The sequence below is a fragment of the Schistocerca piceifrons genome, chromosome 3 (assembly GCF_021461385.2).
Source record: "Schistocerca piceifrons isolate TAMUIC-IGC-003096 chromosome 3, iqSchPice1.1, whole genome shotgun sequence".
Classification (NCBI taxonomy): domain Eukaryota; kingdom Metazoa; phylum Arthropoda; class Insecta; order Orthoptera; family Acrididae; genus Schistocerca; species Schistocerca piceifrons.
The window spans coordinates 336,291,406-336,314,443 of record NC_060140.1 but is presented as its reverse complement, the minus strand read 5'-3'; the positions used below and the strand labels follow the sequence as shown (position 1 = coordinate 336,314,443).

The window sequence follows — 23,038 nt, the reverse complement described above, 5'->3', positions numbered from 1 at the left end:
CCACCTTTACCAGTCCTGTAACTGGCAAAAAATATACTGGCATAAGGAGAGCCACCTGTAAAACGACACATCATATACCAGCTGTTACGTAAACACTGTTCGGCCTTTTACATTGTCATGACTATCACTGAATTAGCAGTTGGATGAATGGGCACAGGCAGAAGATTATACTGGCAACACAAAATATCCTGTTGCAGAGCTTGCTCTAAAACATGACAGTTAGTGACCTCAGTGCCTGTTTCACCAAACACGGCATCTGGATTCTTTCCCTAGACACCAATTTCTCAGAACTTCGCAGGTGGGAAGTAGCGCTACAATGTGTCCTTGGTTCTCACCACCCACCTGGCCTTAATTTACGTTAATTTCCTCCCCCTCGGCATTTCTTGACAGTAATTACTCCTTTCTCCACTCCATTTTAGTTTTCTACACCTTTCATTTTTACCTGTATTTTTCACTGCCTCCCCTCGCTCCTCTATTACGTACAGTGCAGTTACCTTTTAACTCTTAACTCGTGCATGATGTTTAAGCAGTAATATCTGTCTTGCATATTACCTTGTCTTCCACCTTTAAACTCTCAGGTTTTCAAATCTCGTCGGGTGCAGTCCTCGTTAATCAGTCTTTCCTTCTCATTCTGTCCAGTAAGTCTCCCCAGACTGGGTGACTTCCCCAAAATCTACCCCTGTTCCTAGATCTCCTTAGTCCTTTTCCTTCACCCGAGTCATTCTATGTCAAATCAACACACTTTAAATAAACATTTTACCTCACCCGCTTAGATTTTGCAGAAAGTTGGTATACTTATAGTGGGTGCTGAAACTAAGAAAAATACCAAATTTCAGTTTTTTACCTCAAACCATTCCTGAAATATGGTCATGTAAACTTTTCAAAAACTGGCCAAAAATGTGTTAACGGCCTTTTTTTAAATTGCCCTAGGAGCTGCCCTAATTGAGCTAGAGAACTGGGAAAGGTGTCATTTTGCTGCATTTTTCATGCTCTTTCCAGTGATAGCCAAAAAACATAGCTTCTTATTAATAACCTTTTTCAATATTTTGATTTAATTGTAATTTTTTTTTTACAAAAAGTACATAATTGAAAATTTTCAAAATATTTCCATAACTACTTCATACTATTGTAAATCACATGGCAAAATATAAATGTGGGATGATGATGGGTTCATTGTTTAAAAAAAAATATTCCGGACTCTTTGTTTTTCGCTAACAGCCCTAGTTTGACAAAACTGACCTTTAAGGTAGTACGTCAGTAGAGGACCGTATACATAGGGCTAGATGTCTGTACAATAATTCAGAGACTGGAGCCATTTTGAGATGATGTAGTCTGCATTGTTACCTTCTAAGGCTTTGTGTGCCTACAGCATTATTGTGCACTGTGGTTTTAGTGCATATCAATTGTTACCTCAGTGTTGACCAGTCTGTATCTATTGTATTTAATAGTTCATTTTCAAGTAAATCTGTACATTGAAGGACAGTTTATAAGTGGTTTTTGTATAAATATGGAACCAAGTGAAAAGTGCAGTGATGTAATCCATTGAAGAAGTCAAATCATTTTATTAGAGACAGAAAAAAAACTGGAAACTGTCACAACATGGATGCCCAAATTATTTCCTCAAATACCAGGTGGTGACAAGATTTGTGATAAATGTAGGAAAGATGTAACCAAATCGAAAAATACACCAGAGCCCATCAGTGATGGAAGGGTTGAAGAATAATCTTCTGGATCAGAGATAATCATCCGAGACCAAGACCCTGATTTCACTCCAACTTCAGTAGCTGTTAAAACATTTAACACAACACTTCAAGAACTAGGTGAGTCCCCAGTTGACAAGAGAAAACTAACATCTAGGCATTACCCCAAATCAAAAGTGAACAAAATCTCATCAATGACACACGAACTTTTTGTTGCTCCCGAAACTTCTTCGTCAGATACTGATACTGATGAATCCGTTCTTGAAAATCTTAAAAGAAACTTTAAAAATTCTATAAGTACAGCAAAAAACCTAATGATTCTTACAAGTTTACCTGAAAAGTGGAGTGTCAGGCAAATAATGAGGGAATTTAATGCTCCTAATTACATTGCTTGGCAGTCCAAAAAAATTTTGAAAGAAAAAGGATTCATGGAAGGTCCAAACCCAAAACCAGGGAAGTGTTTACCAACAGAAACTGTCAAAACTGTACATTCATTTTATGAAAATGAAGTAGTTAGCTGGGCAATGCCAGGTATTAAAGATTGTGTGACAGTTACAGAAACGAGTGGAAATAAAACAAAAATATCAAAAAGACTTATTTCGTGTAACCTTAAAGAAGCTTACAAGCATTTTAAGGACAAGTTTCCTAACATAAAAATCGGTTTCTCTAAATTTGCTGAGTTGAGACACAAAACATTGTGTATTAGCTGGCCGGAGTGGCACACACACTGTCTGCGTGTGCACAACTCACCAAAACATAAAATTAATGATAGAAAATGCCAAACTAAATACAGTAACAAACAGCAACTTAAACAGTTATAAGCAGTGCATTGCAAAAATGCTTTGCAACCCATCATCAGTTGATTGCAACATGGGAAACTGTGAATACTGCCCAGGAGAAACAGTCATACGTAAAATTTTAAGACTCTTTTTCATGAAAACTTAATTTAACAAGTTCAGTTCTGACAGTAGATGTCAGTTGACTGATGTAATCTGGAAATTGTTCAGAAAACTTATGAAGAATTCATAGATTTATTTTGTAGTAAGATGTCGACTTTGATTCGGCATGACTTCATTGCCAAGCAACAACGAACATTCCTTAACTCCACAAGAGAAAACCTTATGGAATCTGAATTTGTTGTAATATGTGATTTTTCAGAAAATTATAGTATAGTTCTACAGGGTGAAGCTCAGAGTTTCCACTGGACAAGACAACAGATTACCATTCATCCTTTTGTTATATATTACAAACAGGAAGACAAAATTGAGCATATGAGCTTTGTCATTGTTTCTGATTGCCTGGAGCACAATAGAACTGCGGTTTACACCTTTCAAAAGAAGCTAATTTCATATCTAACAAATAAATTTCAAAAGATTCAAAAAAAGATACTATTATTCTGACAGTTCTGCTGCTCAGTATAAAAATAAGAAAAACTTCCTGAACCTTTGCCTTCAACATAAAAGCTGAGCGGCACTTTTCAGCTGCAGCACATGGGAAAGGGCCTTGTGATGGAGTAGGGGGTTTAGTAAAGAGACTGGCAGCTCGTGCAAGTTTGCAAAGGCTATACTAAAATCAGATCCAAACCACAAGAGATCTATTTGAGTGGGCAGTAGATAATATCACAAATGTTGATTTTGCATATTCCACTCAAGAAGACTATGCTGCTTCAGAAATATTCTTAAAAAGCCGACTCGAAGAGGCATTGACAATCAAAGGAACACAGCAATTTCACGATTTCATTCCCAACACTAAATCAAAATTAATAGTCAAATACTTCTCAGGTGATGTGCAGAGTTGGGAGAGGAAAGTAACTACATCACCAGACAAACTGTAGTTACAAGATGTATCAGGCTATGTCACCACTGTATATGGCAGAAATTGGTGGCTTGGGTACATTTTAGAAAAAAAATGAAGAACTAGATGAAATGAAAATAACTTTTCTTCATCCAAGTGGACTAGCTAAGTCATTCTCTTATCCTGCACATGCAGATGTCCTGTGGGTGTCAGTTGTGGATGTTCTCACAAAAGGGAATCCATTTACTCCGACAGGGAGAACATACATTCTTAATGAAAGTGATGTAAACCAAACCCAGTCAGCTTTATTAAAATGTAATATGTGAAGTCCCAAGACAATTTATTGGGAAACTGCTTTCAACTCAAAACTTAATTTTTGTCTCAGGTTAGTGTTAATGTATATTTTATAGAAAGTTGTTTCAAAATTATTGGTAGTACCTATTGTGTTAAATTTAGCTATGTACAGATACCTGTTACTCAAAAACAAGCATTATGTGTTTAATTTGTTTAATAGTTCCATTTCAAACATCATGGACCAGAACTATTATGTAAATACTTGTACTTATTCATACTTTTATTTCAGTTTGTAGTTAAATGCTCAATTTCTTGTTTTTGTTATATCGGTTAATATACTGTTAGTGAAGTTGTATGAAATTAAAATAAGCAATCAACTTAATTATAAAATATGCTGATCAGTTTTGTATTAATAAGGTTATCTTTTGATATTTCTAGTACTTTTTTTTACTTACCTTTCAGTATATTTTAAAGACATTCATGTTTGTTAAAGGTCAAATTGGTCAAACTAGGGCGTTAGTGAAAAGCAAGAGTCCGGAATAATTTATTTTTTTTAACGATGAACCCATCATCTTCCCAGATTTATATTTTGCCATGTGATTTACAATAGAATGAAGTAGTTATGGAAATATTTTGAAAATTTTCAATTATGTACTTTTTGTAAAAAAATTAAATCAAAATATTGAAAAAGGTTATTAATTAGAAGCTATGTTTTGTTGTAGATCCCTGAAAAGAGCATGCAAAATGCTGCAAAATGACACCTTTCCCAGTTCTCCAGCTCAATTAGGGCAGCTCTAGGACAATTTAAAAAAAGTCCGTTCACACATTTTTGGGCCATTCCATGTCAAGTCACCCAGGCCTTGACACCAACCATGTCAGATTTTGATGAAACTTAGTACAATTACTTTTTTTATCATCCTGAAAGCACTTGTAAAATTTTTTTGCTCTGTCTCTTATAGTTTTTTTAAAATAAATTTTTAAAGTTTTTAGATTTGGCGTTGTTTCAGCAGTCGGAAATTGTAACTTAAACGTGTCCTCACAACTAAAAAAATTGTGTATTAAAGAATACTCAAGATATCAGTATGAAATTTTGGAATAAGTTTGTGTATTATATCTAAATGTTAAAAAAAATTACCATAAAGATATATTAAAATCTTCCAAATGAAAAAAAATTTACAAGTTTTTCATTTATTTTTTTAGCTAACGGATGTTTAGTTTTACAAAAACTGCAATATCTAGAGTCTCAGACCTGATAGAAAGCTCAAATTTGTTTTAAAACACTCTTAATTGTATAGGCTATTAGATAAAAGAAAAATTATGTTGGCTTTTTAACCTGTTTAATAGTTATCTAATTTTTAAAATAATATTAATTATATTTTAAAAATAAAAAGTACCAAGTCACTTAGACACTGAAAATAAGTTTCTGTCTTCTTGGAATAACAATGTATGCTTGGATTTTGTTTTGTTACTCCTGTGTTTTGAAGTAAAAAAATTTTACAATGTTAAATAGTGCTTGGATAGTATTTTATTAAGTTTATTCGAACTTTCAGTAAGTACTGTCACTTAGTTTACAGAGATTCTTTTCCAATATCCTATAAAAGTAACCAGAACAGTAATCAAAATGTGAAATCAATATGTCAGATATTCAAACCTGTAGCGTAGGGTTATTTAAAAAATCTAACTATTTCCAAACAACCTACACACCTTCAAAAAAGTTACATCCGGTATCTGAATTGAGTGAGGAAGAAAAAGATTTGATTCACTATCTGGAATTAATCTGTGTGAATTTAAGAATATATGTTCATACCACAGCTACTACTTTTTAAATGTTTTTGAAAAGTATCAAATAATATGTGTAGACCCACTAAAAAAATACAAAAAGCCCATCAAAAAATCGTTGAGAAGTGTAGGCTTGGATCTTTCTAAACAATTACTGACAAAAAATATTAGCATAAAACCTGGGCAAAAGCTTTGCTCAAGATGCCGTAACTTTTGTGAGGAAAAATTTAATAGTTGAAGTCAATGAAAGTGAAACTGATGATGAAGTCATGGTCGAATTAGAATCATTGGAATCCAGAAATGAATCCCTCATACAAACAAACATTGCTCTTGATAATTTACGTTTAACAGCGATAAAGCTTCATGGCTTGTCAGCACAAAGTAAAGGGTCTTATTTTAAAAGGAAGGTTAGCAGTATTGAAAAGACTGCAAAAAAGGCGGTTTCAAAAGCATTAAAATATGATGCACCAAGTTCTGATGATGACGAAGAGGATACAAGTGTGGTTGAGAAAGCAAAGGATTTTGATGTAATGATTTCTCTTATGAAAGAGAAGATTTCATCTGTTGGGAGGTCTAGAAAAATCCAGATTCTGACCTTGGCTCCAGATTCATGGAGTCAAAATAAAGTGATGAAAGAATTTAATGTAAGTGAGTACATGGTGCGACAAGCTAGAAAGCTAAAATCTGAAAAGGGTATTCTGGAAACTCCTGGTCCAAAATAAGATAAAACTCTTTCTGAAAATACAGTAAGACTTGTAACAGATTTTTATGAAAAGGATGAAAGTTCCAGAGTGCTACCTGGAACAAAAGACAAAGTAAGTGTTCAAAAAAATGTGTACATGCAAAAAAGACTCATTTTGTGTAACTTGAGAGAACTCTATTATTCTTTCAAATGGGAGAATCCAGAGGTGGAAGTAGGATTTTCAAAATTTTGTTTTTTGAGACCTAAATGGTGTATCCTTGCTGGTGCTGCAGGCACACACACTGTATGTGTATGCAGTATCCACCAGAATGTTAAACTATTACTGGATGCTGTGAAAATTGAAGAATCTTATAAAGACCTAATTAAGATGCTTGTGTGCAACACGGAAAACCAAAACTGCATGCTACATCATTGCGACAGCTGTCCTGCAAATACTGCACTAACTGAGTACTTAACTGAAAAACTAAGTGAAGACTATGATTTAGAAGAAGAAATTGTAATCAGTCAGTGGGTTAACACAGACAGGGCAGAAATGATCAAACAGTCTATCAGTGTTGAAGACTACATTTCTTTATTGGTTAGGTCATTGGAAAAGCTCACCCCGCACTCGTTTATAGCAAAATCCCAATCAGCAGCTTTTAAAAGATTGAAAGAAGACCCACCACCCAAAACAGCAATTATTGTGATGGATTTCAGTGAAAATTATTCCTTTGTTACACAAAATGAGATCCAAAGTTACCACTGGAATAGAGGTGGTTGTACTCTACATCCAGTTGGAGTTTTTCTAAGAAATGAGGAAAACAATGTTTTTGTTTCCAACCACTGTTTTATTAGTGATGACCAAGAACATGACACTAGTTTTGTTAACTTTGTACAAAAAGAAATTACAAAGTGGCTGTCATTACGTCATACTGACATTGACTCAGTTCACTACTTTACAGATGGTTGTGCTGGGCAGTACAAAAATAGAAACAGTTTTAAAAATTTCACTGAACACTTGAGGAACTTTAATTTGAAGGCCCAACACTCATGGGAAGTCAATTTGTGATGGCCTAGGAGGAACTATTAAAAGAATTTTAAGGAAAGCCAGTCTACAGATTTCAGATGAAGAACAAATAATGACAGCGATCGATGTGTACAAGTTTTGTGAAAAAAATATTGAGAACATTCATTTTAACTTTATTGACAAAAAATAAGCTGATTTGCTAGGGTTAAAACTAGAAAAACGTTTTTCAGCAACCCGAACCATTCCTGGAACAAGAAGTTTTCATAACTTCAAACCACTTCCAACAAACAACCTGGAAATTAGGACTACAGATAGTGTAAAACCCTCCTTAGTCTTTTCTTTCCATTCTTCTTCTGATTGGGTTCGTGTTGAACCATCCATAAATAGCTATGTAGCTGCAAATTATGATGGTAACTGGTACTTTGGACTGGTAAAAACAATATTCAATGATGAAGAAGATGCAGAAATTCTATTTCTACATCCTTCAGGACCAGCTGCATCATTTTATTGGCCTGAAAGAGAAGATTCTTGCATAGTGCCTTTGGAGCACAGTCTGTGTAGTAGATGCACCTCAATCAAGCGACACTGGAGAATGTATTACTTCAAAAAAATACTGTATCAGAAGAACTGAAAGCTCTTGGATGAAGTGGAAAAACAGTTTGAATCAGCATTAATGTTTATTAAAAAGACAAAATTACTCAAAAAATTCAATGTTTCAAGCAATCAGTTGGGTTATACATAAGTGTCGTAAGTACACTATCTTTGTACATAATTCTAATGTAATCTACTATAATTAATAAACATGTTAAAAAGCCATCATTATTTTTGTTTTATCAAGTAGCCTATATGTTTAAGAGTAAATTAAAACAAATTTGAACATTCTATCAGGTCTGAGACTCTAGATATTGCAATTCTTATAAACAAAACATCTGTTAAAAAAGAAAAAATACATATATATTTTTATAGAAAATATTAATATATTTTAATAGCATAATTTTTATCTTCAAATATGTATAATAAATAAACTTGCTGCAAAAATTCATGATGTTATCTCAAAGAGTTTTTAAGATAAGCAATTTTAAAGTTTTGAATACAAATTAAATTTACCATTTCCGAAGGTTCGGAAAACGCAAAACATAAAAACTTTAAAAATGTATTAAAAAAAAACTATAAGAGATACAGCAAAAAAATTTGCAGGTGTTGTCAGGATGGTATTAGAACCATTTGAGCCAAATTTCATGAAAATCTAAGGGGGTGGGTGTAAAATTTATTTTTTATTGGGTGATTTGATATGGAATGACCCTTTTAGCTGGTTTTTGAAAAGTTTACATAGCCATATTTCAGGAATAGTTTGAGATAAAAAATTGAAATTTCGTATTTTTCTTAGTCTCAGTGCCCACTATAAGTATAGCAACTTTCAGCAAAATCTAAGAGGGTGAGGTAAAATAGGTGTGTTGATTTGATATGGAATGACTCACCCCTCTTCCTTCCCCTTCAACCCTTCTGCCTGGAGGAGGAGCCACTGGCTCTGAAAGTTTGCCTAATTATAATCTGTTTTGTGTGTGTGTGTGTGTGTGTGTGTGTGTGTGTGTGTGCGCGCTGCTGCCACTTGGTGAGTAATTTTTCTTCGGTCCTATTATCTTTTTACTAAGTAAATTCTATTTACATCTTCTATTATTGTTTACAGCAATAGTTGTTGCTACACATACTTCATATACCTTGTTCTACAAATCCTTCTGACTGTACCTTATGTTTGCCTTCACATCATTCATTATAGAACTCTGATTTGTCTTATCACCCATTTTATCAGTAAGCTAGTGAAAACTTGATAACATAATCAATTTTACACCTTTTTTTTCTTCCAACCTTGTTGCTGCTGATGCCGCCGCTGCCCTCTCTTGCCAATTAGTTCATATTCCCACATCAGGTACCCAAATAACCATCACAGATTTTGATGAAATTGTGTATGAACAATTGACGTTTGCCCAATGTACATTGGTAGAGTTTCACAATTATTAATTCAGTACTTACAAGTATATACTCATATTTGTTTGACCCTGTAGTGCAGCTATCAACAGTGCACCTGCAAGTTTTCGGCAAATTCGAGACTAAATATCTCCAGTAATATATTCTTCGAAGAAACAAAAGTAGGCTATCATCTAAAACTATTTGTGTTCTTTTTAACCAAAATAATAATAAAAAAAATTACTGAGTGATTTGACTCAGTCGGCCCAAAAAAAAGAAATGCTTGCAAGAAATGTGAAGTTTAGCTTTTTATACCTCCAGAAGTAATTGCGGGATACACTTGAAGCCTTGCACGTAATAAGTTACCAATACAAGGTCTTGTATTATAAAATTTGACTCTCCTAATGCTTTCGAGTAGTTTACAAATTGAGGACAAATTTGACAGTTTTTCTAAAAATCCCAAAATCGCTATTTTTGTCCCACTTGTACAAAAAGTGTCTTCTGCAAACTCTTTAAACAATTTTCATTAGAAAGATCTTGTTCTAAACCACCTAAAAATTATATTTGACTTTGCAATGCAAGCATTTGAGGCACTAAAAAACAATGACAACGTGGGGGTGCATTGAAAATGGGTCCATATTGACTAGAAACTGAGATAAAGACCGAATAACTCAAAAAAAGGGATCTCTCTTATCTTGACTCATTGTGACATATTTGTCTGTTTTCCTGCTATAAGTACACAATCAAACTGATTATAAACTTCACAACTTGACTCTGGCAACATTTTTACTACCACTATCTCCTTCTGCCTTGGTAATGCAAACAGCTACAGCATGTGTTGTGTAAATAGCCAGCAGATTCTGAATCATTGTTATGTTGTGTAAATTTTGAGGAAGTTCACTATAATATCACTGTAATTTTTTGGATTGGATCTGTGTTACAGAAAATTATTAGTAAGTATAATTCTGTTGATGTACTAGTTTAATTGTGGTTTAAAATACACCATATTTTGTATTAGCATAGTTTGCAGTTAATGTGGAACTCTAGTGTACATATGAAAAGTTTTATAAATGTGTTGGTATGGTCCACGGTGGCTTAACCAATGGGGGTTACTTTTTGAGGAAAACTATACTGTCAGCTGGACATCAGTGATGGGATTGTTTAGGAACAAATTTTGATAAGACAGGACCCAAAAAATTGTACTTCTCAAATATGGTTACCTCAAATTATTAGAGCCACAAAACAGAACTATTTTTCATTGGATTCCTTATTCCACCTCACTTTTTATAAAAAGAATTTTGAGCTGAATGCTATAGAGGTGTCAAAAAAGTGCTAAACAATTGTAGAATGCAATAAAATATCAGCTTTAATTTGCTTACGAGTGGAATATGGGCCCATTTTCGATGCACATCCACCTTGTTTTTTTAGCACATTATATGCTTGCATTGCAAACCCAAATTTAGTTTTTTTTAGGTGGTTTAAAAAAGTTGCAGGTGGCTCTTTTTTTGTAAATGTGCATCAAAAGCAGCCATTTCTGGCATTTTTAGAAAAATCAGTGTTACCCTCAGATTGTAAACTACCAGAAAACAGTAGGAGAATGGAAATTTTATTTTCTAAGTTCTTGTATTGATGAGATTTTACATGCAAAATTTCAGGATTACCTCTCAGTTACTTCTGTAGGTACAGGGTGGTTAAGGGAATGATCCCTAACCATAAAAGTTAATAAAAGAAACACTGGAAATGCTAGAAAACATTTATTACTGCAATAAAATACAGTTGAAGTTTGGCTTTAGTAAGTTTTGAACGTAAAATCCTGCAAGTGGCGCCCCTTGTCAATACACAGCTGCAGCCGGTTTCTTAAGTTCTGCATAACTATGTGGAGCATCCCTTCAAGGCTCCCTGGGTATCTGGGTGGTGTTTATAAACTTCAGCTTTAAGATAATTCCAAAGAAAGAAGTCACATTGACTTAAATCGGGCAAGTGTGCAGGCCATGGAATGTTGCCGAACTGTGAAATCAAATGACCGGCAACGATTTCTCTCAAAACATTCATCGAATGTCAAGCAGTGTAGGTCATGGCACCATCCTGCTAAAACCAAACAAGCCTCATACGCATTTGGTGAAGCTGTAATTCAAAAAATGTTGTGGATCGTGTTCACATACAGTCCACTATTGACGGTAACAGCATGGTTGTTCTCCTAAAAAAATAAAGTCCAGTGATTTCCTCAGCACTGATTGCACACCAAACTGTGATCCTATCACTGGGGAGGGGGGTCTCATAAATTTCCCCAGGATTCACAAAACTCCAGTTATGCCTAACAACACATCCAGAAATGTGAAAGTGCACCTCATCTCTGTAGAAAATATGCGCATCTTGAGCATTTTCAATAAAGTCTTCACAGGGGAGTCATAAATTTTGGTAGTTCTGTTGTGACAGTTCTTGACTGATCGTCTTTTTATATAGATGAAATTGAAGGACTTTGTGAAGAATCCAACGCACAGTGTGGCTATACAGTGCCACCAACGAAGTGTGCTTGTGAGCAGAATGTGTAGGGAACTACGACACTGACCTTATATGCTCACTGTTTTGAGGAGCTATATCGATCTCTGTGCTCAAACTCTTTTCCCTAAAACTGCCACATTGATGAAAGTTCTCCACCCACAACAGAATTGGTTTTTGGTTGAAAACAAGGTTTCGAAGAAGAGTTCGCTATGCAGTATGCATAGTTCGCTGTATTCGAATTATAGACTGGTTTTTTGAAAATAGGTTTTGACAGCAAAAGCACATTGTTCATTCGACCACACCATTTCTGCAACACACAGCAGACCTAACATAAATGCCCATTGCCACTGTGACCTTGGAGCCCATCTCCATTCTTCCATTGTCCCTCTTTCTTCAAGTTACCAACTTAAAATTAAGGATAATTTCCAGCCCCATCCTGTGAAAGGAGGTCACTTCACCTTCCCCCCTCCCACAGCTTCTACTTTTTTGGCCAACTTCGCTTCAAATTATCCATATATGAATCACTCGAGAAATTTTATTATTTTGCTAAAGAGAAAGAAATATTGCCGGAGGTATTATGTCTTGTTGTCAAAAACTCAAGGGTGCACTGTTGATAGCTGAATTTTGATTGAAGAACTTGCAGAAGTTTTTCCACTGTATTCATTACGTTAGAAAGCTTTTTTGCTTTCTTCATATTTGTTCTTGCCTGTGGTGAAATAAACTTATTCTGAAAAGTTAGGTAGTTGTCATCTCATAGTCACACAGACTGTCTCTCTGCGAGTGTTAAACTGGCAAAAGTGAAACTTTTCTTATGTTCATTGGGAACATGCATATATGTGTGCACAAAATTTCAGAAAAATATGTGATTGTCATTTGGGAACATTTTCCGAAATTAGACTACTTGACTTGGAACAGCCCATTAGTATTCTGTACACCTCCATCCATCCATCCATCCATCCATCCATCCATCCTACATATATACTCCACTAGCCACCAAGCGCTGTGTGGCGGAGGGCAAAATTCGTGCCGAAGTCATATTTCCCCCATCTGTTCCACTCGCAGATCGCACAAGGGAAAAATGACTGTCTGAACACCTCAGTACGAGCTCTAATTTCCCTTATCTTTGAATGGTGATCATTGCGCGATTTGAAAGATCGTGGTATAAGATGTGCTCTATATCCTTAGTGAAGATCGGATTTCCGAATTTAGTGAGCGGCCCCTTCCGTTTAGCGCGCTGTCTATCTGCAAGTGTGTCCCACTTCAAACTTTCTAAGATTTGTAACGCTCTCACGATCGCTAAATGTACCAGTCACAAATCTTGCCTTTTTTCTTTGGACCTTCTCAATCTCTTGAACCAGACCCAACTGGAAAGGGTTCCATACAGATGAACAATACTCTAAGTCTGGACGAACTAATATATTGTAACCTATTTCCTTTGTTGAAGGACTGCATCGCTTCAGTATTCCACCAATAAACCACAATCCAGAGTTCACCTTACCTGTTACTCGTGTAATCTGATCATTCCATTTGAGATCATATTGAATAGTCACACCCAGATACTTGACGGATGTTACCACTTCCAAAGACTGGGCATATATTTTGTACTCGTACATTAATGGGGATTTTTGCCTTGTTATATGCAGTAGGTTACACTTACTAATAATGAGAGATAACTGCCAGTCATTACACCATGCATTTATTTTCTGCAAATCCACATTGATTTGTTCACAACTTTTGTGTGATATACTACTTTCCTGTAGACTACAACATCATCGGCAAACAGTCTAATGCCACTGTCAATACCATGAAACAGATCGTTTATGTAAATCTTAAAAAGCAGCGGACCTATTACGCTGCCCTGGGGCACACCTGAAGTTCCGCTTGTTTCTGTTGAAGTCACCCCGTTCAGGACAACATACTGCTCCCTGTCTGTTAGAAAACTTTCTATCCAACTGTATATGTCATCAGATAGACTGTAAGCGCGCACTTTTTGGAGCAAGCGACAGTGCGGAACTAAGTCGAACGCCTTTCAAAAGTTGAGAAATACGGCATCAACCTGGGAGCCTGTTGTATATCGTGCACAAAGAGTGCCAGCTGTGTCTCGCGTGACCGCTGTTTCCTAAAACCATGCTGGTTTCTGCAGATGAGCTTCTCGGAGTCTAGAAAGGTCATTGTGTCTGAACATAAATACATTCCGTGATTCTACAACAAATCGATGTCAGTGAAATTGGCTGGTAATTATGTGCATCTGATTTTCTACCCTTTTTACAGATTGCTATGACATGGGCTTTATTCCATTCCCGTAGAACTTTCCGCTGTTCCAATTACCTTTGATAGATGATGGATAAGAATGGTGGTATATTTGTAGCACTGTCACCATATAATCTTACAGGGATACCATCTGGGCCAGATGCCTTCCTGGCGTCTAAGGATCTTAACTGTTTTACAATCCCAGATGCACTGAACATATGTCAGCCATCCTTGGAATAGTGGAAAGGGGGAATGGTGCTGTAGTCATCTACTGTAGAAGAGTTTTTGAAAGCTAAGTTTTGAATTTTGGCCTTCTGTTTATCATCATCAGTTACATTACCCATACTGTCAGCAAGAGAAGGTATTGAATTATTTGTAGAGTTCATAGATTTTACGTACAACCAAAATTTTTAGGGTTATTTTTAGAATCTGCAGATAAAATATTGCTTTCAAATTCGTTATAAGAATCTCTCACTGTCCTGACAGCTGCTTTCAGTTCGCATAATTTCTGTTTGTCAGCGGGGCAGTGACTACATTTAAAACGACTGCAAAATTTTCTGCTTTCTCAGCAACTTTGTAATAAGTTTGTTGTACCAAGATGGGTCCTTTCCCTCCCCTATGTTTTTGCTAGGCAAGTACTTCTCTAGCACATGGTGGACAATACCTTTAAATTCTGACCAAAGACCTCAATATCTTTGTGTCCCACGGTAAATGCTTGGAGCTGACTATGAAGATATTCATTAATGACACTTTTATTGACATAGAAGCCACAACGACATTATGGTTGCTAATACCTTCTTCTATATTAACTTCCTCAAAAAGATACAGTCTGTTTGTCACCAAAATATCTAATATGTTTGCATCTCAAGTTGGTTTTCTAACCAAGGTTGTATGTTGAGGCCGCTGCTAGAATAACTTCACACGAATCTTTGCTTCTGCCCCCTGTGATAAATGTGTAATTTTCACAGTCAGTGGATGCCAGATTAAAGTCTCCAACTATAACTAATGGATAATTTGGATATTTACTTCCTATATACTCAAGACTTTCCCTGAAACATTCTGCGATGTTTGTTGCGGTTGCTGGTGGTCTATAAAAACATCCTAATACAATGGTCAATCCTTGTCTGATTGACAGCTTTTCACAGTCCGACCCAGTATTGATCTCAGCTGCTTTTAAGCAGCTTGTAGCTGCAATGAACACACCGCCTCCCGTAGCATCAGTCCTATCCTTCCTAAACATTGTCCAGTCAGAGTTCCAAATTTCACTGCTTATTATGTCTGTTTTCAACCAACTTTCAGTACCTAATACAATATTGGCATTGCTACTGTTTATTTCAGAGAATAACTCGGGGATCATGCTACAGACATTTCAACAATTTACTAACATGAGATAAAGCATATTTAAATCCCGCCCCTCCTCTTTCCCACGAAGTTTTGAATTTTGATGAAGAACTTGCAGAAGTTTTGCCACTCTATTTGTTAAGTTGCATAGTTTTTTTTTGCTTTCTTCATTTGTTCTTGCCTGTGGTGAAATAAACTTATTCTGAAAAGTTAGGTAGTTCCCATACTTCTTTATGCCCTACTGTTTTCAGTAAGCATTTAAAAGAAGTTTGTTCATCTATTTACCACTTTTTGACTAATGGTTTTTCCTCTCATTGTTTCAGTACTATGATAATTTTACAATTGATTCCTAAATATATTTTTTTCTTTTTTTCTAACTAGACTCTGGGTGAGCCCATAAAGATGAGGCGTCAAGAATTCGAACAGCGCTCTTGGGTACTAGAGGAATTTGGAGCGGCCCTTCAGTTAACTCGGAAGGCAGTAGATCAGTGGAGAGCTGGAGAGGAGCGATATAACCATTTGGCGGAAGCTGATATGCAGCAGGTTGAGCAGAAAGTTGAACAGTGCCACAGATGGTTAGAGGAGAAGAGGTCCCAACTGGCTTCAACACCACGTACTCAAAATCCACCAATTACTGTTGCACAGATTAGGCAAGAGAAGCAGGTAACAAGTCATTTCAAATTCATAACATAATAAATAAATAAAATGGTTTAATGTTGTTTTTCCACATACGCTTGTAATCTATATTTAAAGTATCACTTTTATTTCCTTGCAGGCTTTTGACAGTGCTGTAAGTCCGGTACTGAACAAACCAAAACCCAAAGTGGAGCCGCCGCCGCAACAGAATAAAGAGGGTGAAACCAAAGATGCTCAGGGTGATAGTTCGAAAACAAATTCCCAGAATGAGCAGACGGAGGAAAAGATGGATGTAGAATAAATTGCAATAGATTGCATTCTAACATGGCATTAAATATGACGCGTTCATTTAAAACTGATAACTTTATTTATTATTGCAGTGAGTTAATGCAATAAAGTTGTCAAGGTGAATATGTTGGTGACTGTTAAAGAAATGCGAGAGGTTAAACATAACAAACTGACACAGCTGTTGATGCAGTTGCACGCTTGACAGTAGTTTCACATTGTGTCGGCTGCTAACATCTTCAGGAATTTAAATATCACATTACGTGTGTTGTTCCTGTGAATTGCTGTAAAGAAGTCATTGCTCCAATTCAGGGTACCTGTTAATACAACAACTGGTGCCCTTGTATATGAAGTCAGTATTGTTGCATATTATTCCTGCAAGAATGTTAATTGTTCTGAAGACGTCTCATAAATGTTTTTTTGTAAGCATAAAGAGTGTCCTTCTGTGTTTGTGCAGTTCGGCTGTTTGCATATGTTTCGCATGCAACTGAAGCTATCAAATTGCTTTCTTCCCATTGTTCCTTAAGCCACTTCATTTTTTCTGTGTAGTAGGAGGCCTACCACTTAAACCAGGTGCATAAAACTTTAGAAACTGTTTGATTTTATCTAATAAGTTAATGCATCTGAGCAAACTGAACATAATGCATTTAAATATTATAATAAATTGCAGTGAAATTTGTTGTAAATGTGTTTTTTTGTTTGTTCTATTACCTACTGCTGAGTCGTATACTCAACTTCCAGCAAATCTCCTTTTTGAAGTATCCAATTCAAAAACAGATCTGAAAAGATGGTTTATTGGTAGCTTTGGTCATAGTTTCAGGATATCAATTTTGTGAAAAGATGGGTTCAGCATCTTTGATTGGGTCTATGGATAGTAAATAATGAAGGTAAGGGTTCAGAGAGCTAAGGTCAAGGGAAAAAGGATATAAGAAGGCAGTTAACAACAAGATTAACCCTGCTGGTGGTGGTGGTGGTTGTTGGGATGTTTAAGGGGCACTAAACAGCGAAGGTCATCAGTCTCCCAAACCCTGCTGGGAAAGAGTAATTACATTTTTGTGAAGAATGGAGAATCAAAATGTGTCTGTTACAATTAGAGTTGTTTTCCTGTAGAAGGACTAGGTCAAGTTTGATTCTGTCGAAAATGAATGGATCTCTCAAACCTTGTCCAACCCCCTCCAGTGATCACTTAAGAAATCGTGAAACTCCTAGTGTATTTGCAGCCAAGTGCAGAAACTGATTCATTGCACTTTCCTTATTTATTTCTCCACCTAGGAGTGAAGATTTGGAAGTGCATCTTCCAAAACTTAAGATATGTGTGTCTTTGGCTTCCTGTTCACATCTTCGTACTCATCTCTTACGCAAACATGTACATATTTATCCATTTAGTTCTGTCTACTGGAGTGTAAGCCTTTAAACTTTCCTTCATGAGCAGGCACAGATATCTTCCGTATGTCCAGTCTCTTGCAATATTTCTGTATTCACTGTTTCTTAACATCTGGTGTGTGTGTGTGTGTGTGTGTGTGTTTTTTTTTTTTTTTTTTTTTTTTTTTTTTTTTTTTTTTTTTTTTTTTTTTTTTTTTTTTTTTAGCTGTAGAAAGTTCTACATATCTCTTATAAGCCCTCCACTTTTTTAAAGTTATGAGATCCACCTATAACTTTCATACTTGGCATATTCGTGGTCTCTGTGGTAGTCCTGTTAAAGATACAGTAAACTCTAATGAAGTAAAAGAAAAGAAACATGTAAAAGCCTGCTGCGATTTCTACCAACAGATGACAAGTTTGATATTGTTCAGCTTGTGCCTCACATCAGTTTGAATGTCGTTCATCATAAAAGTGTCTCCTTCATGTGAATTTCTGCACTTTGTCATTTTTTGGTAGGTTCGTATTGATAACACCAAGTCTAGTCACACGTGAGGTCTGCATTTTTTATTCCAATCAAATCATGGCAGACATCCACACATCATTTTTGTTTGGGAGTCGAGATGTGTGAGACAAACTCTGCATACACTTTACTCCTTTTCAGAACATTTCTAGAGAATGTCTTGAACACTTAATTTAAAAGGGTTGCTCTGTTGAGATTTGTTGTATAATATAGCCACATGTCCACTGCCTAACACTGCCTTCTCACAACTGACTGGTCAAAGAACAACTGTTGGTCAAACAACCAACCATTGTTCAGCTTAGAGCTAATGCTGCCTATATAATTACTGCTCTGGTGTTGCTTACAGATGAGGAATAAAATAAGTCTTGGAACTTTGTGGATGGACTATGTATTTTGCCTCCCAAGCTGTTGCCATCTTAAAGTAAATGATGTGCCAGCTTACATTTGCATGTAACTCATTGTAGGTTCTGAAGTAATTTGGTTGATACCTTTATGACAAGAAAGTTGAGCAAACGTGTGTACAGTTAGTTGTGTTATGTGAAAATGAAAGAAAGAAATTATCACAGTGCAGTTAATAAAACTTGCCATTGAAAACATTTGTGCTGTGAGGTAATAAACTGGAATTTATGGGGGTTTGTACTGTTCTTATTGGTGGTTGTGTGGAACCTTGTGTATCTCTAGATGAAGATGTAGCTGCCTTGGGCTTGGGAAAGAATCTGTAGTTAATTAGACATCTATTGTTAGAAATGAATGAAACAGAGTGCAGTTTAACAAGGAAGCATTCGTTGGTCTGCCAGCATCTTTGTTTTACAAAACTATGAAATCATCAATAGAAGGCTTCAAAGTTGCCTCAGTCGAGAAGACAGAGGTTGCAAGACGAAGTTAATCTATTTGAATATTTGTGGAAGGAATCAGACAATGATCCTTTGATAACTTTTTTTTTTTGATGAGGATTGTGTCTTCAGTAATTGCAGAAACACATACCAGATCGCCAAGTGAAAGATACTTCTTCCACAGATGCCGAATTTTGCTTTCCAGAATTCCAACTGCCCCATTTTTTCCACACTGTGTTTAGCATGAAGTACTTTCACTGCAAATTTTGCAACAATAAGAAATTAACAGCTCTCTCAACTTAACCGTGTGGTTATTTTCTTCTGCGGCAACTTTCAGTAGTTTTAAAATATCTTTGTGGTATATATTTTGTAGATGCCGTAGTAATTTACGAATGTGGAATCTTCCTTTAACGTTGACCTTTTTCTCATTACCATTATAAATTTGTCAGTATTATTAGTTAGTGGTAGGTGATCACCAGCATTCCAATGGGCAGAGAACTCATGAAGTGTAACTTAGTGTGAACGAACAGTTAAAGATTTAGATGCACTCATTGTATCCAAAGACATGCAAGCCACATACAAAAAACATCTGGAACATGCTGCTGTTCCAGCAGTAGGCATAAAAATGCAATTGACACTCGGTATGTGCAACTGATGAAGCTCCCATTGGGCCTACGATAACATATGGTAGTTTACATTTTTTACATCTTGTCCCCCTCAAGAATGGAAAGAGATGCTAATGTCATTTCAAATTTATTTCATACTCATCTGAGCTTCACGTAAAGTATTGTACAGTCCAAAACTTATTGAATGTAAATTAATACATTATTTCTTCTTCACATTTTTTAAAACAAATATGCTTGCTTGACTAGTCATTTTGTATTGACAAGGATGAATAGTGATAGGTAATTCGTTACACTCAAAAAAATGAATACTACTTCAAAATTGTGTGGCAGAAGATCAAAACTAGTTTTCTTTTCTCTATGGGAAGCAAAGATTGTATTAAAAATTAACTCCAAGATCGGATTATTTGTTGCCCCACTTCACTTCAACCCTGCTAATATATACAGGGTTATTACAAATGATTGAAGCGATTTCACAGCTCTACAATAACTTTATTATTTGAGATATTTTCACAATGCTTTGCACACACATGCAAAAACTCAAAGTTTTTTTAGACATTCACAAATGTTCGATATGTGCCCCTTTAGTGATTCGGCAGACATCAAGCCGATAATCAAGTTCCTCCCACACTCGGCGCAGCATGTCCCCATCAACTTGGTAGAGGAGGTTTAAACACTGAATCTTTCACATAACCCCACAGAAAGAAATTGCATGGGGTTAAGTCGGGAGAGCGTGGAGGCCATGACATGAATTGTTGATCATGATCTCCGCCACGACCGATCCATCGGTTTTCCAATCTCCTGTTTAAGAAATGCTTCTGCTTTAGCCTTTCCCGTAAGATTTTCCAAACCTTCGGCTGTGGTACGTTTAGCTCCCTGCTTGCTTTATTTGTCGACTTCCGCGGCTACGCGTGAAACTTGCCCGCACGTGTTCAACCGTTTCTTCGCTCACTGCAGGCCAACCCATTGATTTCCCCTTACAGAGGCATCCAGAAGCTTTAAACTGCGCATACCATCGCCGAATGGAGTTAGCAGTTGGTGGATCTTTGTTGAACTCCGTCCTGAAGTGTCATTGCACTGTTATGACTGACTGATGTGAGTGCATTTCAAGCACGACATACACTTTCTCGGCTCCTGTCGCCATTTTGTCTCACTGCGCTCTCGAGCGCTCTGGTGGCAGAAACCTGAAGTGCAGCTTCAGCCGAACAAAACTTTGAGTTTTTCTACGTATCTGTAGTGTGTCGTGAGCATATGTCAATGAATGGAGCTATAGTGAATTTATGAAATCGCTTCAATCATTTGTAATAGCCCTGTGTGTGTGTGTGTGTGTGTAAAATATATATATATATAATCACACAAACAGTGCACATCTACACCCCTACTTATTTTGTAAAATGTTGCATGATTGGTTGTAGCTACCAATACTACAAAAAGTGCCCAAAATCAAAATTAAAGGAAATTTGGCAGAGTACCTCAGTTCATGAAGACTGTTGAGCCACCTGACATGACTGTGTGGTATACTAATTTTCAATTTGCAGATGAGAAAGGCTTTCTCAGAAGGAGCTTCATCCTACAGAAATAATGTCAAGGGCTGTAACAACATGTATGGAGATTTCAACCCCCCCCCCCCCCCCTCTCTCTCTCTCTCTCTCTCTCTCTCTCTCTTTAATCTGTACTGGATTTAGTACAGCTTGAAATTTTGATATACTTTCCAATACGTCGAAGAACTAAATTGAGTTGTCAACAATTGTAATATAGCTTACTGAATGTGTGCAAAGTAAACATGCCATTCCTAAAATATCTCAAAAATTGTTACAGCAGCTTAAATGTGAAATGTGTTGTTCATTGTTGTTGGAGTAAAGGTAGTAGTTATTCATTGTTGAGAGGGGGGTGGGTATTTAAAAGGACATCCGATGGCAGTTTGAAAATTAGTCTGTCTAGTGTTTGGGAGTTCAAGGAAGTATCTTTTCCCCTTCACTACAAGTTGCCAGTTGTTAATTGAATAGAAACTGTGGCAAATGGACATATAAGTCCAGTTTCTGTATACTTCTTCATCTTTACTAAATGTCTTTTTTGCTGAGGACTGTAACATGATCAAGTAAAGTATGTGCCTTAGGATGGGGGCAGCTTAACCCCCCCCCCTCTCCTCTTGTAATGCAACGTGTGTGGTAGAGGGGGGCAGGCTGCTGCTGTACGCAGGCACAGTTGGTACAAGAGGAAAATCAAGAATAAAAGAATAGTCTTTCACAGTTGGTCTTATTACATTTTATAAGGAAGAAATACAATTGTGAAAATACTAAAGATAATAACTTATTGACTGAAAGTAAAAAATGATAAATATGTACAATAACACTAAAAAAACTGTCTTGTTATTGTTTCCCACCTTGATCTCTTGTGTCCATGCTGTTGTAATTGGGGAGTACTACTGACTACAGATCACATTTTAACATTTGGATTGAAGGTGTCAATGGCGGTCCAGGTAGACACATTATTTGGTTGAGTCACACAGTGTTAATCTCATAGGTGATAAAACATATTTCTACATATCTAATCTGTAAAAGATTGTGAAGTGCATGTCAGAGAGTACTTCCCATTTCAGTTGCTTATGGAGCAGAGCACAGGAAGAATGATTGCTTGGATGTTTGTGCATGTGTGCTGTAATTTCTTTTCTCATCTTAAAGATCCTTCTGGAAGCAGTACATAGAGTGTTGTACTATTTTCATAGATACTTCACTTTATTCTATATTTTAAAACTTCAGATAAGATTTCACAGAATATTTGACATCTGTGTAAGACTATCAGCCAGTTCATGTTCCTGATCATCTCAATGACAGAAGTAAAAAAAAATCTTATAACCATACTTGCTGCCCTTCTTTTTATTTATTCAATTTAAAAAAAGCTTTGTAGCTATTTATACAGGGTGTTACAAAAAGGTACGGCCAAACTTTCAGGAAACATTCCTCACACACAAAGAAAGAAAAGATGTTATGTGGACATGTGTCCAGAAACGCTTACTTTCAATGTTAGAGCTCATTTTATTACTTCCCTTCAAATCACATTAATCATGGAATGGAAACACACAGCAACAGAACGTACCAGTGTGACTTCAAACACTTTGTTACAGGAAATGTTCAAAGTGTCCTCCGTTAGCGAGGATACATGCATCCACCCTCAGTCGCATGGAATCCCTGATGCGCTGATGCAGCTCTGGAGAATGGCATATTGTATCACAGCCATCCACAATACGAGCACGTAGAGTCTCTACATTTGGGTTGCGCAGACAAGAGCTTTCAAATGCCCCCATAAATGAAAGTCAAGAGGGTTGAGGTAAGAAGAGCGTGGAGGCCATGGAATTGGTCCGCCTCTACCAATCCGTCGGTCACCGAATCTGTTGTTGAGAAGCATAGAACACTTCAACTGAAATGTGCAGGAATTCCATCGTGCA

General features: G+C 36.4%; 1 protein-coding gene across 2 annotated transcripts in view; it reads left to right on the top strand.

Moving 5' to 3' along the window:
* LOC124790111 (heat shock 70 kDa protein 4) overlaps positions 1–16,941 on the top strand; it is a 75,223-nt gene extending 58,282 nt beyond the window's left edge. For both annotated transcript variants that reach the window (XM_047257684.1, XM_047257685.1), the window contains exons 12-13: positions 15,716–15,997; positions 16,110–16,941. In XM_047257684.1, the coding sequence (XP_047113640.1) occupies positions 15,716–15,997; positions 16,110–16,271 (444 nt within the window). In that variant the 3' untranslated portion in view covers positions 16,272–16,941. The remainder of the gene's footprint in view (positions 1–15,715; positions 15,998–16,109) is intronic.
* Positions 16,942–23,038: the final 6,097 nt, after the last annotated feature.